General features: G+C 33.9%; 1 protein-coding gene across 1 annotated transcript in view; it reads right to left on the bottom strand.

Annotated features, from left to right (window-relative positions):
• Positions 1-18,828, bottom strand: part of LAMA2 (laminin subunit alpha 2) — a 645,380-nt gene that overhangs the window by 69,870 nt on the left and 556,682 nt on the right. Inside the window, exons 42-45 of the mRNA XM_012932852.2 lie at positions 9,458-9,574; positions 6,808-6,990; positions 5,082-5,087; positions 1,982-2,136 (exon numbers count right to left, since the gene is read on the bottom strand). Of these exons, the coding sequence (XP_012788306.2) occupies positions 1,982-2,136; positions 5,082-5,087; positions 6,808-6,990; positions 9,458-9,574 (461 nt within the window). The remainder of the gene's footprint in view (positions 1-1,981; positions 2,137-5,081; positions 5,088-6,807; positions 6,991-9,457; positions 9,575-18,828) is intronic.

Below are 18,828 nucleotides of genomic sequence, written 5' to 3'. Positions count from 1 at the left end.
AATGTTCCCTTGCACACAACTGATCTGAGTTTGATTCCTGAATCCCAAAAAATGGGATTCAGGAATATCCCAAGAAATGCCAGGAGTAATCCCTGATCACAAAGCCATGAGTAAGTCTTGAGCACACCTGGATATGGGTTCAAAACAATAAACCAAAACACCCTCCACCCAACCAAATTATATTTAAAAAGTACTGCTTAATTTTTTTAAACATCCTTCAAAAAATAAGATACCTATTCTAACTTCCATTTCTAAAAACAGTTAAACATTTATTTGAGAGGCATAGATAAGGGGCAATTTTTTTCTGGCACTCACTTTATATGTTTCCTTCATTTTGTATTTTGAGACAGGATTCATGCCAAAATACTTACATACCAGAATTTTATGTTTTAAATTTTTGCTATAGGGAAGGGAAGCATACACAACTGATAAATTTGAGTATATTTTTAGATTTAAAAAGGAATAAACAATAAAAAATGTCCAGATTTTCCCATTTTATGACTAAGTCTGAATATTTGGCCAGAGAATATTTACTATCATTGCCAGTGATGGGTCTCATTCCCCTGACACTGAAAGAGCCTCTAATGCAGCACCGTTGGGAAGGATGAGTAAAGAGAGGCTTCTAAAATCTCAGGGCAAGGACAAATGGAGACGTTACTGAGACCGCTCAAGAAAATCATTGATCATCAGGATTGTGATGATGATGATGATGATGATGATGATGATTGCTTATTCAAACTAACATTGCAAAATATGGAAAAAATATTTCAATTTATTCCTTTCTTTTGCTACCACTACTATAGTTTTATCCCTTTCTAAATTTTCTTTCTTCTCTTAAATTTCTATCATTTGCTCTACAAACTATCTTTACATCCTGTTTAGAAGAAAAGTAATGATAATATTACATTTTATAGTGAAGAATTTTCATCTTGTCACTTTGATAATGTCATTATCATAAACATGACTATGAGGGGCTGGAGAAATAAGTGCCCTATATGAAGATGGAGCTAACTCTTATTTAATTTCCTACACACATACAGTCCCCTAAGCACTGCCAGGAATGATTCCTGAGCAAGGAACCAGGACTAAGCCATAAGCACTGTAGGGTATGGTCTAAGTGTAAATGTAAAGGTACAAGTACATGTAAAAGTGGAAGAAAAATATAGTTGAAGTCAGGCAGAATATTTTCATCATTTGTGAATGCATGACAGATTTACGGATTTGAAAAGTCATTTCTTGTCATTCTAGCTCCATTTTTCTCAGGAAATAGAATATTGAGTTGTTCAGATACCTAAAAAGATTTTAGTTTAAATTTGGTAATATGACAACTTAACTTTTTTTTTAAAGTAATCTTTTAAAAATGGCATGATTTAACTAGGATAGTTTTAGATTGACATTTAACAATTCTGTTGTGTGGCTCACTGGAATGTTGCCTTCTAGAAAGTTTTATATCTATCATAATTGTTTTCTAAGTGGGTTAATAAAATTTCTAACCAAATTTTTTACAAACTTACAATCTAATTTTCTGTTCCTGTTCATACCTATACAAAAATGCATTTATAAAATAAATATTCCTTGACTATTTTATAAGAACATTGCTCATTCATCATGACTACAACTCCATCAGGTGACCGTTTTGTGTTTCAGTTGAGAGCACTCGCATCCATAAAGTTGCATAAGGTTTCTATTCCCTTATATAGTATTACTTGTACTACTCTGCTAAAAACTAATAAAATATATGAATTTTTTTATTTCTAAAATAGTAAGTTCTGATTATTCTATATCAAATACCTCCTGAAATTTTGTGGCAGGAACATCTAATCTTCTTTTGTGCCCTTCCCCCCTCTTTACCCTGATAACAGCATCAAGTCAAAGGAAAATCTTCAGAGAACATCAGACAGGACCCAGTGGTAAAGGAATTGCTTCTGGGAATAATATAAAAATTACAATGTGACTAATATTAAAAGTAATGAGAACTTACAGAATTGGCTTGCTTCCGTGCTTGATTTATCAATTCCTTTATTTCAGAAATGTTTTTCTTCAGATTATCCTCAAGTTCTTTGATGGGCTTGAGTTTGTCTATCAGCTTATCAGCCTCTTGTTCTAGATTTTTCACAGTGGCATCTGCATCTTCAACTGCACAGAACAAGATTAGTTTGTATTAACATATCCATCACATTCACAGATACACACAGACAGGCATACACATGCATGGAAATGAAGAGAGAAAAATGCTTTACTAAATGATTGAAAGGATTTTAGCTCATTCATTGACAAAAACAAGACCATGACTTTCAAGTTTGTGACAGAAACTAAATAGTTGAGTGATGATTCAAGCAAGTCAGAGAAAAAGGTGTTAGAGAGAGATCACAAACACTTTAGCTTTATGATTAAAGTGAAAACGCTGAAGACAGAGAATATGAAGTTAGTTCAATGCTTAATTTTTATTTCAGCTTAAAAGATATCCATCATAAAATTTAGTCATCAAATCAAGGAAATAAAAACATCTTTAAAATGTCACCTAATCTAAGTCAAGGCTGTATTTAAATTATAGATCTCACAGGAAATTGGTTTTCTTTGTTTTTCTCACTGTATTGATTTGCACATCATAAAGAGAGAGCTATCAAAATGTCTTCTGAAAAAAATTTCAATGTTGAACAACCCTAACTCTGAAGGCGTATGCTATACTTTAATTAAATCTTTCATGCTTCAGTTTGTTTGGAAAAATACGTTCTTATCCTGCACTCTAATTTGAGTAAAATCACATTAAAAGCTGCTATTTTGTCAGCTTAAAAAGGTCAAATTTTGATAATTTCAAATGAACTCTTCAATCTTTTAGAAAAATTAACTCTGAGAAATTTAAGTGTATCCCTAATGCATAGAATTTTAGAGTATGCTTTACTGAAGAGGGCAAATTACACATGGAAGCCATTATTCTATCTCTGGGATGCTGTCAGTCTTGTCCCAACCATGTCATTTTTTATATTCTGGAAAATATATTATTCTGCTTTCCGTCATTGCAACCCTGATGAAAAAGTGAAACTGCTTAAGGTCCAAGGCTAGGAGCCCTGCCAGACTATGAATGATATGTTCTCTGGCCAATAATGGATCCCTGAGAACTAATCCTCAGAAATGAATCAGATATGTCAATAGAAAGGGAGGGTGAAAAACTATTTTAAAATTAGATTTTTAAGTATTTTGAACTCATGATAAAAAATATGAGTTGTATTGTTAATGATGCTCGCTGTTATTAACTATAATAGACTTGCTTAATAAAGAGTATTTTCTTTCTAAAACACAGGTTATTAAGGTCAAAGGTATTATATAATTTTAAACACAAATGACATAAGCAGAGATACTTATTTAAGGTAGAGTTCAATATAACATTTGTCCACTTCCACTTATTTTTAAGGTATAACTATGATATTCTACAAATTAAAATACTGGAAATTTTACTTAGATTAAGATTTTTAAGAGAAAAGACATTATGCAAAGATAACTTTTGCATATAAAAATAATGAATCCTTCTATTGCAAAACTCTGTGAAGATTTTATTCCATGCTGGAATCTGTAAGTTTTCCTTCTTCTTCTTTAACCTTCCTGCCCCCACCTACCATCTTCTGGAAGAATTTAGGTAATATTTATGTGAGTTATCTTCTTAAAGGTTTAAAAGATAAATTGTGTGTTACTAAGTATGATGCTTTCTTGTGTAGCATATTTTAAAAACTGTTTGATCTTGTTTTATAATTATTTGAGTATATTTGAAAGTCATGTCTGAGGATAAAATCATGACTTTGTTTAATAATTATTTGAGCATATTTGACAATCATGTCTGAGGATGTAGTATTGCACTATAGCACTGTTATCCTGTTGTTCAGTGATTTGCTTGAGTGGGCACCAATAACATCTCCATTGTGAGACTTATTGTAACTTTTTGGCATATGGAATACTCCACGGATAGCTTGCCAGGCTCTGCCATGAGGGCAGGATACTGCCGGGCTCTCCGAGAAAGATGGAGGAATTGAACCCGGGTCAGTCGCATGCAAGGTAAATACCCTAACCGCTGTTCTATTGCTTCAGTTCATGTCTGAGGATAGACTTATTTTTTCCAAAAATGTATGTAATTCTCTTTGGCTTTACAGTCTAGTAGTACATAGTTTCATCAAGTTCTCTTTTGTGTGTGTGTTAGATTTACTCCTATATTTACTTTATCTCCTCTTGTCTATTGTACTTTATTTTTCTTAACCCTATTAATCATCTATTTTTAATCTCTATAATTTTAAATATTCACCTCTAGCATTTATTGAGATTTTTTTCTCATTTAGTGATTCTTGTTCATCGTATTTTTTTTTGGATCAATTTTATTTAGTCTAACTTAGAGAGTTGACTGCTTAAATTATTTACTTCAATGCTTGCTTAGTATGTAATAGTAATCATTTTTGGCTGAGTACAGTTTGGATAAATTTTTCAGGTTTTAGTATATTAAAATACATTATTATTTTCTATTTTACAGTTTTATTTTGATTTTGAACCTAAGATGGGGTGTTTAAGGGATGTTACTTTCATGCATCAGAGACTGCTCATTTGTTAAGGTCTCATTTTGTTGATTATATCATGTGATTTTCTAAATATAATTCTTTAGAAGTGGAGTATATTTGTTAATGGGAAAGGGGAAAATTGCTGTAGGGGGTAAAGTAACAATGACATAAACTTTATATAGATAAATAAATCCTACTGCAAAGATATTTAAATTTCAGTATTTGCATTATAAGATGTGACATAAAGCTCAATCTTTATACTTAAATCTAGTTTTTTTTTACTATTATGCGGTTATCACATATATACTTCACTAATTATTCAGATGCAATTAAAACATTTTTATATCAAATACATTCTATACTAACTTTTTGTAATACAATATTGCTTTGCTTCACAGCAACATTAAACTATGACTTTGTAAAGATATGCTCTGTAATATTTAAAGCAGTACCAAACACAAGAACATGCAAAGCTGAAGACTCCTAAAACAGGCAATGAAGCTGAAAGATTCTAAAGACAATGTCAAATAAACATATACATACTGATTTCTTCAGGTAATTTCATGTGGAAGAGAAACAAAAATAAATTAGAAAATTTATAAATATTTTAAAGCTACAATAAAGTAGTAACTATAAAAAATATATGCTTGCAATAGGTACTGATTACAAAGGCAAACTTTAAATAAAACTCTTACCAAATAAGCATAAAAGCATATCATTTAGCAGACATTTTTTCCTATTTAAAGTTTTTTATATATATCAAAAAGAAAATCCAGTTTAATATTAAAGAAAATCAAATGCCAACTGAAAATATAATCAAAGAAATTTAAATCAAAGAAATTGAAGGTAGTGTGAAAAAGAGCCACTATGAGCTGATCATTATTCTAAACTCAATCTAGATATATCTTATATTTTAAAAACAAACTTACTTTCATTCATTTTGGGGGACAGAAATTACTATTGAGAATGTATCTGATCCATTTACTCAGAAGGATTTTTTGAACTACAGGGAGAAGCTAACCTTGGATATACAAAAGAAACAATTTAAAAAATGATTGCATCTCCTGTTTCCCCCCTTGAAGAAATGGCATGGACTAAATCTTTCTAGCTCTAAAATGTATGATATATGTGCTTGTACTCTTTGCTTGTGAAGGATTCCTACTAGTGATGTCTGCTATTTCATACCATCATTAGTATTTGATTTGAGACTGGAATGTTCAAATTAGGTTCTGCTTCCAGCCAACAAAGCTTCTGTATTATAGAGCATAGAAAGTTAACAAGAGTGTTTTTGTTTTATACCCTACGAATATTTTGATAGTGAAAATGTTGGTACATAAAGGGGGTTAGTTTCCTGGAAGTGAGCTGAACCAAAGATATTAAGCTTCTTCTTTGCTGAAACCTATATACTGTGATAGGTTTTTAAATGTCCAATGGAATGTAAAACTGTACAAAATATTACTGGCTTTTACTGTTCTTAATTTCATCATAATGGTTTTAACTTCTCCTATATTTCTCAATCATTATAACAATACTTTTAAAGAAATACAGGTGAGAAGTAAAGAAATATTTAATAAATAAATAAATAAATAAATAATTTTTAGTATAACCTGGAAAAACATTTTAGTTTCCAGAAAACATTAACTGTCATGCAAATGATAAGCATCAGTACTTTTAAATTCTCATGCATTTCAAGCTGACACTATTTCAATCATGTTCTAAGAGGCCTGCTACTAAGTATGCTCCATGACTTCTGTTTCAAGGAACATTATGAACTGAGAAAATAATTTTTCCAAGGACAACCTTATTTTAAATCACACCAGAGACTTAAAAATTATTTGGCAGGGCTGGAGCGACAGCACAGCGGGCAGGGCGTTTGCCTTGCATGCAACCGACACGGGTTTGATCCCAGCATCCCATATGGTTCCCCAAGCACTGCCAGGAATAATTCCTGAATGCAGAGCCAGGAGTAACCCCTGAGCATCACTGGGTGTGACCCAAAAAGGAAAAAAAAATATTTGGCATCCTAAAGCAAATATCTTACAGACTCTAAAATTTCCTAATCTCAGCTGGAAATAATTTAGATGAAAATAAGGATGTGGCAGAGCTGGGACATTTGGTTTTTGTTTCTGAAACTGCAAGACACTCAATTCTTACACCCAGTCTATAAAATGAGAGGGCAGTGGCATCCCTATTTTCCTCCAAATCAAACTTTTATGAGCCTAGAATATTAGAAAGGAATGACACAATCAAATTAAAAAGGCGATCTTACTGTTCTTCAAAGGATCTTTGACCACAGCATTTGTTTTGGCTACGCTGTCGGCTAGTTGTTTGTAATTTTTCTTCAGGCCATCCAGATTCTGGTGAAGGTCTCTTATCTGTGCCAGTACACTTTTGGCTGTATCATTAGCTTGTCTCGCCTTGTCCTTCACAGCTTGCAGTTTGTCTGCTGTGTCTGTAAACAGAAGAGATCATGAAAAACAAAGCAAAGGGTCTGGAGTTCATGGCTTACTCCATGCTTGTCAATGGAGGCCACGGCTGGCAGGTTTCAGCTGCTCACATTCACCAGAGAAAGGCTGAACTTTGTCTCATTCAGCTGCAGCAGATGAAATACATTGTTAGCTAAATGAAATTTTCTTGGGGACCTTTGCTATGCATACCTTATTAGTTCTTAAAAATAGCAAAATGACTATCCTAAATGCTCATTATTACTATGTAAGGGTATATGGTAATTTGTCACTGAGTATATTACATAGAAACGAATCTAGGTGAGTCCTGTTCATGAAAGGTAGGATTCAGATTTAATCTGCATTTACAGACTGGATAGGATGAATGCATTTCAATTTTAGGATATAAGAATTTTTCAGGTGTGTTAGAACATGTATTTGGGTCTATGCTTTCAACAATGAAATTTTATATGTACACCCTTTCTTTCTTGGAGAACCTGGCAAGCTACTGAGAGTTTACTGCCTGTATGGGGGAGAGACTGGTTAGCTCCCTGTGGCGTATTCATATATGCCAAATACAGTAACAATGGTGGGTCTCATTCCCCTGACCCTGAAGAACCTCTAATGCAGCACCTTTGGGAAGAACGAGTAAAGAGAGGCTGCTAAAATCTCAGGGCTAGGATTTATGGAGACGTTACTGGGCCTGCTTGAGCAAATCCATGACCAACGAGATGACAGTATACAGTGATACCCTTTATTATATTGGAGAGGTGACACGAAAATATGAAAATCAATTTAGGTTTTTTGAGGTCAAAGTAAAATTAATCAGGGATGGATGGTGGGTATGGTGGGTAGACACTTGCTTTGCATTCAATCAGCTTGGATTTGATCTGATGCCTGAGCACAGAACCAGAAGTAAGCACTGAGTCAGGAGTGGCCCCAAATCAGTAAAATAAGAGTAAAAAAATAATAAAATCATAATTATTTTTATGTTGTATAAATATATTGATTTTTAATCATAATTTGTAGAAAGAATGTTCATGTGGTGCCTAATAATATGTTGATTGGTGGTTAAGCCCACAGACTCTGAAGGTCACTGTAGGGTTCAAATTTCAGACAGCCTACTAATATTAATGTTTGTCACTATCCTATGTCTCTTGGTAAGGTAGAAGAATTATTATGTTCATCTGAAAGGATTAGTATGAGAATTATAGGTGCCTAACATATGTATATTGAAGAGGCACTTAACAAATACTAATAATTCTTGTGTTACAAGATCTGCTGTTAAAATCAACCATCATTTCGGCAGTTAAGATTGACTAGTAACTTAAGGTACCTTATTAAGCAGAAAGATAGCGCAAGTGTAGTTCAACAATTAATGGTTTTGAAAGCTGAAACTTTTCATTTTGTTTATTTCTGCCACTTCCAGCTGTGCTCAGGTATTACTCTTGTCTCTGTGCTCAGGGATCACTTCTGATGTGCTCAGGGGGGCACAAGTGTTCTGGGAATCAAACCATGGTTGGCAGCATGCAAAACAAGCTCTCTACTGGCTGTATTATTGCTCCAGTCTGAAAGCTGGAACACTTAAGAACTGAACTTTCCCGAGATACCCTAAAAGGCAGTTGACTCTTACCAATTACTGCAGGTACTATAATAAACTGCAACTTCATGGAAATGCATCAACATTTTAGACAACAATATCTATGTGGGTGTATTTTTTTTAATTTAGTCATCATGGAATTTAAAATATTTCATGATTGGATTTCAAGTATATAATTTTCAACAACTAATGTTCCGCCAAGTGTCAACTTCCCTCCACCAATGCGTCCCTCCCCACCTCCCACCACGTCCTATTTGCCTCCCATCCACCAGTATGCTTCTATGAAAGGTTTTTTTTTAATGTTTTTGCACTGTGGTTTAGAGTACTGTCCTGTTTTTATACATAACAGATAACCTACAAAGGGGTTCATATATAACAGAAAACATACATAGGGTTTCATACGTAACAGATAACACACATAAACCTTTCAACATCATCTCTTCCTTCGGTTAAACAATTCCCTCCACCATGAATGTTGTCCCCGCCCTCCTGTCCTACTCCCAGTCCCTGAAAGTAGCATGTTTCCTACTGAATAACACTTTTCATGTTCATTGTTCCCATTTAGTATGACTGTATTCTTTCCCACTGACACAGAATTTTCTGGGCTGAAATATGAATGAAACATAATTAAAAGATTGTCTATATGGTCATTTTGCAACATATTTACATAAATGTAGGTCAATGTGATAAATGACAAAAAAAAAGTTGAGTATGGTCTAGTTTCTGGGCTCACAAAGCTTAATTTATAAATAGGAAGACCAGTTTCTAATACCCTGACAATAGGACAAATGCAATGTTTGAAAAACAAAGTATAAGTCAAAGCATTTTTTTTTTTCAAAAAGTTTAGGTCAACTGGCACTCTTTTATATGCTTACCACTTGGAATGGCGGATAACTTCCCCAAAGTGTCATTCAGAGCTCTTAAGAGATTTCCATTTCTAGCATCGGCATTTTCTAATCTAGTTGTCAAGCCATTCAGATGATGGTCATTTTCTGTAAACAGAAAGCAAAAAAGGATTAAATAATTTTAATCATATCTGAGCTTGTACTTGCAAGTACAGTAGTGAGAAATGGATTTAATTCACTTAATTTATTGGCATTTATATTTCAGGTTATAATGAACTATACTTTTATAAGACCACTTGGTTTTTTAATGTGTTCAATAATTTTTCTTATTCATACCTGATATTCATTTAATTTGAAAATTTCTATGAAGGCATCAAAGGAATTAGTTTTTTATTGCATTTGTAATGATATCCTCTTTGTAGCACTCCCATTAATGTTACTGATATCACTTCCATTAATGATACTCATTTAAAAAAAATTATTACTAAATGGATCATTAAATTAGCTATTAAAAATTCCCAATGGATGATTGTTAAGCAGTATGACCAAAGTTCAATAAACATCACTTGATAATACTTAATTAAAACATAAATAAAAATAAAAGAAATGGAAAAACATCTGGCATATTTCTGATAAGTGGTCATTTGAGGAAGAATCACAACCCTTAGTAATCAATCTGGTATGGAAAATGCTTATGTCATCAGGATGATATCAGAACATCACCAGGTGGACTGGTGGTTGACAACAGTGCTCAGTATTTTTGTATTATAAGCAAAGAATTGAAGATCTTACATGTAGAGACATATTCTGCAGTAACAAAGCAAGCAAGTTGATTCAAGTACAGGGCACTCCAGGAAAAACAGGAATGGAAAGACCAAATGAATTGTAGCTGACTCTGCTATGCCTAAACAGTTATTTTTTAATACTTTATGTTATGAAATGTTACATTGGTGGAATTTTAAATGAAATTTAGGTAGAGTATTAACAAATGCGGATCATGATTCTAAATTGCTTATTTGCACGCAATGATGCATAATGAAGACTGAAAATTCCAGTAAGGCAAAGGAGAACAAGCAGAATGCTAGTTATATCATAATAAGATGATAATAAGAGGATGGACCAAGGATATTGGATAGGTCTTTCTCTGCAGGCGTGGGGTCAGAAAAATCCTAATATTTGTTCTTCACTTTTACTAGGTATTTCCTAAGAGCAACTCAAAATCTAGTGGGCCGTTTATGTACCTCCCTTCTAAACCTGGTCACTCTGCCATTTTCCCATCTCAACATCTACTTTGAAAATTATCCCGTAATGATTCTAACATTTGGAGGCCACTTGGGCTGTAGCAGTCCGTATTTGGGGGATGGTCTTGCTGTACTGAGAATCAATCCAAGCCTTCCACATGCTAGGCATATACTATATGGGAGTTATCTCGTTCTGTCAAAAATAGTCATTTTTACAGAAAAAAAAAACTTACATAGTGTCTTTAATGGGCTTTATACATGATTTATAATGCTTTCTTAAAATACATAAAATATTTATTAGAGATAATATAAGTGCAAATTTTCCAGCTTCTTTCTGTTAGTTTTCAGCCTCATAGATAACTTAGATTAATTTGTATTATAATAAAGATTAAGCAGTTTTGAGCAGTTTAGGCCTCTTTCAATGGCTGGTGGTGGACTGCTCCTGGCCCACAGGTATAATAAGGTTGAGATCCACTGGCTCAGAGTTTGAGTGTAACAATACAGACTGTGAAAGTTATAACATATTTTAGGAGAAAGAACATAAAGAACTAATCTGTTGATTTGAAAATATAAGTTTAGAAATATTAGCTGGGTATGTATCAAAATGCAAATTAATCTCAAAAATAAATGTTCCCCTTTTCTTACATAATATATATAACTGAAAAATGGAAGATGTAAAACTCTACTTTCCACAATACTTCAGAGTGATTAAAGCTGATTGTTTCTTGAATAGATTTTATCCTTTATTAGGCCATATCACATTTCCCTTGGGAAATTGCATGTTAATTCCTTAAATTAGCTTCACAGAAATACAAAATGAAAATAAAAAGCAGAGTTCCAAATTAACATGGAACACTGGGGAAAAAAAGCAGGAGAGAGCATGTGCTTAGCCTTCCTTGCCTGGCCTGATCAACATTCCACTGTATCACTGTATCACTGTCATCCCGTTGCTCATCAATTTGCTCAAGTGGGTATCAATAATGCCTCCATTGTGAGACACCTCCATTGTGAGAATTGTTAAGGCATATCAAATACACCATGGGTAGTTTGCCAGGCTCTGCCGTAAGGGCAAGATACTCTTGGTAGCTAGCCGGGCTCTCCAAGAGGAGTAGAGGAATTGAATCTGGGTCGACCGTGTGCAAGGCAAATGCCCTACCTGCTGTGCTATCACTGTAACCCTGACCAACATTTAGTGATAGAACCTCTCGATGTCTGTGTTGCAAGCCATAATGCCCCAAAATAGAGAGTATGGGGAATATTGTCTGCCATGGAGGCAGGGAGAGGGTGGGAAAAGGGGGGGGCATGCCAGGGAGATTGGTTGTGGGGAATGTACACTGGTGGAGGGATGGGTGTTTGATCATTGTGTGATTATAACCCAAACATGAAAGCTTGTAACTAGCTCATGGTGATTCAATAAATTAAAAAAACAAAAACAAAAACAAAAAAAAATGGCCAGTAACTGCTGTGTTGGTCAGTTGCTGTGAAACTCTTTCAATTGATATTTATAGTAACTTTTATGACATATGTACTATCACTAGCTTCAACTTACTTTGAGAAAATTGAGACCTAGAGATTTTAAGTTCATTTCCTAAGGTTGTGTAGTTATCAAATAGCTTTTATTTTTAGTTAAATCCACACAGTTTGTTTGGGGAAATTATGTTCTTAAGTACTGGATTCTCCTAAGTATTGGCGAAAAAAATCTCTAATTGGTAGAGTATTACCAGTGGTAGTCTTCCTTCCCAACCCCATTATCTTCCATGTTCTCCCTTCCATTTTATCCCTTCCCCTTTTTTATCCCTACCTCTTATATAGATATGATAACATTAAATTATTTGGAGAGGATTACCAATGTCTCTATGCAAAACACAGGTACATGTACAATGTCTCACATTTTTAAGGACAGTGACTAATATATAGAAATTGTTTGCAATAAAACAAGTAGAAATTACTGCCAAATTAAATAAACAGCCAATGTTATCATAATTAAAACACTATACATCAAGAAACAATGAGATAGTTTTCATCTATGAGACTGAGAAAAGTTGAATGTATGATACTACTTAGTCTTTGCAAGAGGTAGAGTATAAATAAATACTACTAAAACACTTTTCAACAGATTTATTAGAACTTTAGCATGTATTTAATATAGCATTTCTACTCTCAAAATTTTAACTTGTGAATTTACTTATAAATAATATCTCTCAGTAGAAACATAATATTTTACTTGCAACAGCAATATAATAAAAGTAGCAAAACTTCTCAGCACCAGAAAATTGCTTATAACAAAATGTCATGATCAAATAACAGTATGGATGCAATCATTAAAGAGAATTATATCAGTAGACAATTCTTTTAAACAAAAACTTAAGTGATTGAAAAAAGGGGAACTGATGCATAAGGTCATTTTATAGAAATAAGAAAGGTTCAACATAGATATGTTGTTGTACAACATAAAAGTTTGGTAGAGTGGTGTCCACTGATGAGTAGTTGCAGAGAGACAGCAAACAGTGACTATATTTATAGAAGGTAGGGCATTGGGATGGAGTAAACGTGTTAAAGATACAAAGGAAATGGGCCAGAATGATAGTACAGCAGGTAAGGTGCTTGCCTTGCACATGGCTGACCAAGGTTTGATTACCAGGACCCATATAGTTCCCTTAGCCTGCAGACCCAGGAGTAAGTCCTGAGCAACACCGGGTATAGCCCTAAAAACAAGACCCAAACTAACAAATAAAGATATAAAGGAAAGTATACCAATGTCTTCCAATTCATAATTTACTATAATGACTAAATTATTTTCTCTATACAGATTTTCTATTCTTCTAATTTTATTAATAACAATTTCAAAAATTACTCAATGAACCTATACCATGTAGATAGTTATTGGCCAAAACCAAGAAATCTGTTTATATCATATTTTTCCAGTCTCCAATATGCGCAGGAGTAGCTATATGACTCAGAATAGAGCTAGAACATTCTGTTCTGACTACATGTCTATCCTTGCAGAGAGAGTACATCTGTGGCATTTTTTTAAAAGAAATTGAAAGGCCTCTGATAGATAGTGAATAATACCTGTATTTGTTGGCTTTTATCTGGAAAAATAGCAAATGAAATGGAAGATTCTTAATTGTTAGTGCTCTGGGTATGAAAAAAGGTAGTAAACATATTCATTCATGACACACTCCATTTACTATAAGGTTCCTATAAACAGATTTATTAAATCAATATTATAAAGCTGTAATACAATGATATAATATTGTTTAAGGTGAATGCTTTCAAGTTCCAAGTCAATGACCTGACATCATTTAAAAAGAAAACATAAAATATTCTAGCAAAGCATGGCTCTAAAATTTTGTAGTCTCATTTGAGTCACTAAGGTATTAATACTTTAAATTCTAATCCTTCCAAATATGCTTTTCAAGTAAATTAATTTTTTTCTTTTCCTATCACAATCATCTTAGAAAAACATCTCTTGATTTAATTTCTTGCACTAAAATAAAGTCTCTTGGCACAACAGCAGCGAAAAGTCCCAAGGGGACATCACAGCACCGGAGAATTCTCTGGGTCCCATACTGAGACCATGTCACAGGGAGGCCCCAGATGGAGCAGGTGTAGTCTGCCTGCCTTCTCCAGATAGAAGCCCGGTGACCATGAGCTTCTACAAGCAACGCTTGGGACTGTGGGTGTCAGGACTAATTCTCCAGACCACACTGGAATAGCTCCCTACAGACATATTTCTGGAGCTGAACCATTAATAATTTAGAATCTCAGAAGGGCATGGCCGCTCATGTGGCCATGTGACTTTTCATGATACCCAAAGTGAACAACGGAAAGTAAGTGATCTGACGTCTGCCCCTGGAAGTCAGGCTTGAATGGTGGTGGGGAAATTCGAGCAAAATATAATTCCCCAAAGAAGAGAGAGAGGATCTGAGCAAATGTCTGCCACAGAGACAAGGTAAAAACTGAGATGGAAGTGGGGCGGGGGATAATGGGATATTGGTGGAGGTACGAACGATCGATCATTGTATAGTTTAATCTCAAACATAAAAGTTTTGTAACTGTATCTCATGGTAGCGCAATAAAAATAATTAAAAAAATAAAGTTTCTAGACATATAATCAAGTATATAGTTTTGAAAATAAAGCCAGTGTCATTAAAACTTGCCATTCATATGAATTGATGGAGAATAGTAATCTCTTATAGAAGGGCTTAGTGGCCCCTGGGTGTTATACAACAATCATCACACACTGTCCTCTAAGGAAAGTTTTTTGGAAATTTTTCAGTGGTTTATTCATAACAAACAATATAAAATAAATTATTTTGGTTCTATTTCTGGGCAGGGGTTGGGGTTTGGGATGGAAACATCCAAAATATGATGGAGGGAAGGTGTAAGGGTGGTGGTATTGGTATTTGAATATTAAATATAATCAAATATTGTGAACTACCTTATAAAACTTAACTAATGACAAAAAAAAATTCCTGAACATATACCTTAAGCTTTGGCCTTCCTTGCCTTTCTTACTAGGACATATTTATAGACAAATGTCCAGGAATGGATTTGACAAAGATAGGACTAATCTGGGAAAGAAAAGAGATAGTAGTGTAGGTAGTCTCTGGGCAAACATACTTGACCAAGTGATTTCCTTTAGTTGCTAATTAATTTGCATTGCACACACAAGGTATAAAATAACTAGACATAACTGTAAGTAGAGTCCACTTAAAGTACATATTTTCTTGTACTTAACATGTTCCTGGAACTTTGCTAAAAATGGATTAAAATTTAATTAAGTTAGAATTCTGAACGTGCTATGAAGGATTCCAAAATACAGCTGTTATGTTATTTATTTAATAATGAATGTCTTCATATATAGAACTTCAATCATTAAAAAGGTGATGTAGTAAAATAATATCATGACAATGATTAGAAAATGTGGGCTCAAATTTCTTGCTAATTCAGAAAGAGATTTCAAAAGGGCTAAAGTACATGCTTTGCATGCAGGAGGCCTGGATTGGATCCCTGGCATCAACAGTCCCCTGACGACTGCCAGGAGAGACTCCAAAGTACAGAGCTGAGAGTACCTCCTGAACACTAATGGGTGTAACTCTGAAAATAATAAAAAAGTCCCAACAGTTTTGACATATTAAAATGAGTTTAACCCCTCCCTTAATACAATTAATAGGAGGTATACATTAAAGGACATATAAGAAATTATTTAGCATACCTATTAGAAATAATAATAAAACAATTTATATTAGTTTGATGATTTATCCTATGTTTACTAATTTTTAATAACATTGAAAACTCACTTTTGAACGGAATGAATTTATACATTTTAATAATAATGCCACATTTGACTTGGTACTAATTCACAGTACCAAATATGTATATATTTATTTTTTTACTAATATAAATAGGGGCTGGAGCAATAGCACAGCAGGTAGGGTGTTTGCCTTGCATGCAGCCGACCCGGGTTTGATTCCTCCATCCCTCTCGAGAGCTCGGCAAGCTACCAAGATATTCTGCCTGCATGGCAGAGCCTGGAAAGCTACCCATGGCGTATTTGATATGCCAAAAACAGTAAAGTCTCACAATAGAGACGTTACTGGTGCCCACTAGAGTAAATCGATGAACAACAGGATGACAGTGTTACAGTGTTACAACATGAAGAGGGAATAAATACCTTGAAATAGCCCCTTGTAACAATGGTGAAATTTGTAAAATTGCTATTAATTTTGAAAGAAATTAAATGGAATATATTGTCAAATTGTCACATAGATAAAATTTGCATTTATTTTCTATACTATGACATGGTAGTTTATAATAAGCTGCTACTTGCACAGTTTATTGAAACTTCTGATTTCTTCCTTTACCAGAAAAAGGACTATTCTGTCTTTTGTATTTTATTATAAAATAGATTATTTAATCCATTAAAAACATATTTTCTGGGGCCAAAGAGTATAGCAGGCAGATCTCTGTCCCATGAAGTCCCCAAGGCCCCACCGGGGACAGATTTTACCCATTTAGTCCAAAATGAATTCTTTTCAATGAAGTAGATTTTGTTTGTCATTCACAGACCTACATAAGGAAAGACATAACCTAACAATTAGCAGTATGCAGATTCAAAAGGAGTATAGCTTTAATAATAAGAGAAAAGTCATCCAACCAAATTAAAAAGTAACTCCTATATAATACATTGAATTAATAGCACTATAACTTTATATATATGTATATGTACATATCTAATCTAAAATAATAACACAGAATCCTAACATTTTAGTAACTACAAGTGGAATATGTACACAGTCCAGGAGATTTTCTTGTATAGCATAAGACTGGATGTTTAGAAGATCATGATATAGGAGAAAAATAATTATTAATTTGATAGAACTGAATGTTTGATACTTTTGGTGACATCACTGCATATCATGTAATATGCTGATTCAATATTATAAGACTTGTGAATATATTTTTTAATTTCATGTGAGTGCCATACATCATTACACAATGTTATCTATTCCTAAGTAATATAACTTATTTTAGGCAAAGAAAAAAAATAAAGGAGAGATTTAGAAGTAAATAAAATTGAACATTCATTCTAACATTATAATGCTATAACTGTAAAAATCCTCAGTATTTCTAGTCTTCTAATATACTATTCTTATCTTTATCTCTTATTCTGTGCACATTCCACAAAACCTCAACTAGGTATTTTATTGATAATTTCTTGTCCAAGAGCAGAGCAGAATTAATTTATCTAGTGTTATTAATTTATGTTCTTTCTATCATCAATTTGTTCCAAGCTTCATATCCATCAGCAAGATGATTTTTATCTCCATAGACAATCAATTCAGTGTAGACCGGCTACAAATTGCAAATGTGCACACAAGGGCAAATTTACTTTTAACAAATATATATTCAAATGTTAAAAAGCAAAACAAATTGCTCCTGGCAAATTCAGATTCCCTTAAGGCAAGGACAGCATAAAAATGGCAAGGAGCGGCACTAAGTCATTTATGACTAGAACTCACAAACTGGGTTGTACTGAATTGAACCTAGTAACAAATTAGAAATACGGAGGGTAATACTGCCCTCACCATTTTTATTCCTTCTAACTCCAGGCACCACAGAGAGAGAAATGACTAAATCTCGGTTTTAATAGCTGCTGTCAAGAGTTTTGCTCTGTAGGGCTATTTCAGCAGTTCCTGGTGGTAATATATGGCATTTCCCTGATTAACAGCCATTTTATAACTGGTGTAATTGGCCACAAATCAGGAGAATGTCATAATGTAGCAAGAAAACATTCCCATCTCCGTCAGAGCCTTGGCTTGGATTTCTGGAGGAATTATTATTTCAGTAGTTTGTGGGTTTTCATTACTTTAAATAATGTACTACCTGAAGTACAGAAAAGACATTTAAACTAATGAGCACTTCTGTCTCCTAACATGTTCTATCATAACTTTTCTTAGATTTATTTTTCCTTAAAAAAAAAATCCCTAGGATGGAATTTTTCTTAATTTTTATAATACCAGTGTTTGTGGAGACATAAAGGCAAATGCAGGGTTAGGTGCAAGATGAATAACATTTACCTTATGCTTATTTAATTTTGACAGTGAGGAATCAAGCCCAGAGCCTCCACCATGAAAAAAAATGTTCTGCCCCTGGGCCATATTCCCACGCCACTCAATACAAAACAGAACAAAACAAAACTTCCCTCAGTATTTCTGATGAGATTAAAAACATCTCGTTTGTATTTTCACTGTCACTGTCACTGTCATCCCATTGCTCATCGATTTGCTCCAGCGGGCACCAGCAACATCTCCATCATGAGACCTGTTATTACTGTTTTTGGCCTATCGAATATGCCACGGGTTGTTTGCCAGGCTCTGCCATATGGGCGAGATACTCTCGGTAGCTTGCTAGGCTCTCCGAGAGGGGCAGAGGAATCAAGCCCGGGTTGACCGCATGCAGGGCGTTTGTATTTTAGAAAATAATATTAAAAAAATCAATGATTAACTAAAATATAAAAAAAAATTAAAGGAAAACAGGATCTGGCCTTATATGTGCATGTCTTACCCCATTTGCTTCAGCTTATCACAGGTCTGGGTAAGAATACTGGAGTGGAAGGGTTGACTACAGAGTGATAAGATCAGCTAAGTCTTT

The sequence above is a fragment of the Sorex araneus genome, chromosome 4 (assembly GCF_027595985.1).
Source record: "Sorex araneus isolate mSorAra2 chromosome 4, mSorAra2.pri, whole genome shotgun sequence".
In the NCBI taxonomy this organism is placed as follows: Eukaryota; Metazoa; Chordata; class Mammalia; order Eulipotyphla; family Soricidae; genus Sorex; species Sorex araneus.
This window is presented reverse-complemented; position numbering and strand designations above follow the sequence as displayed.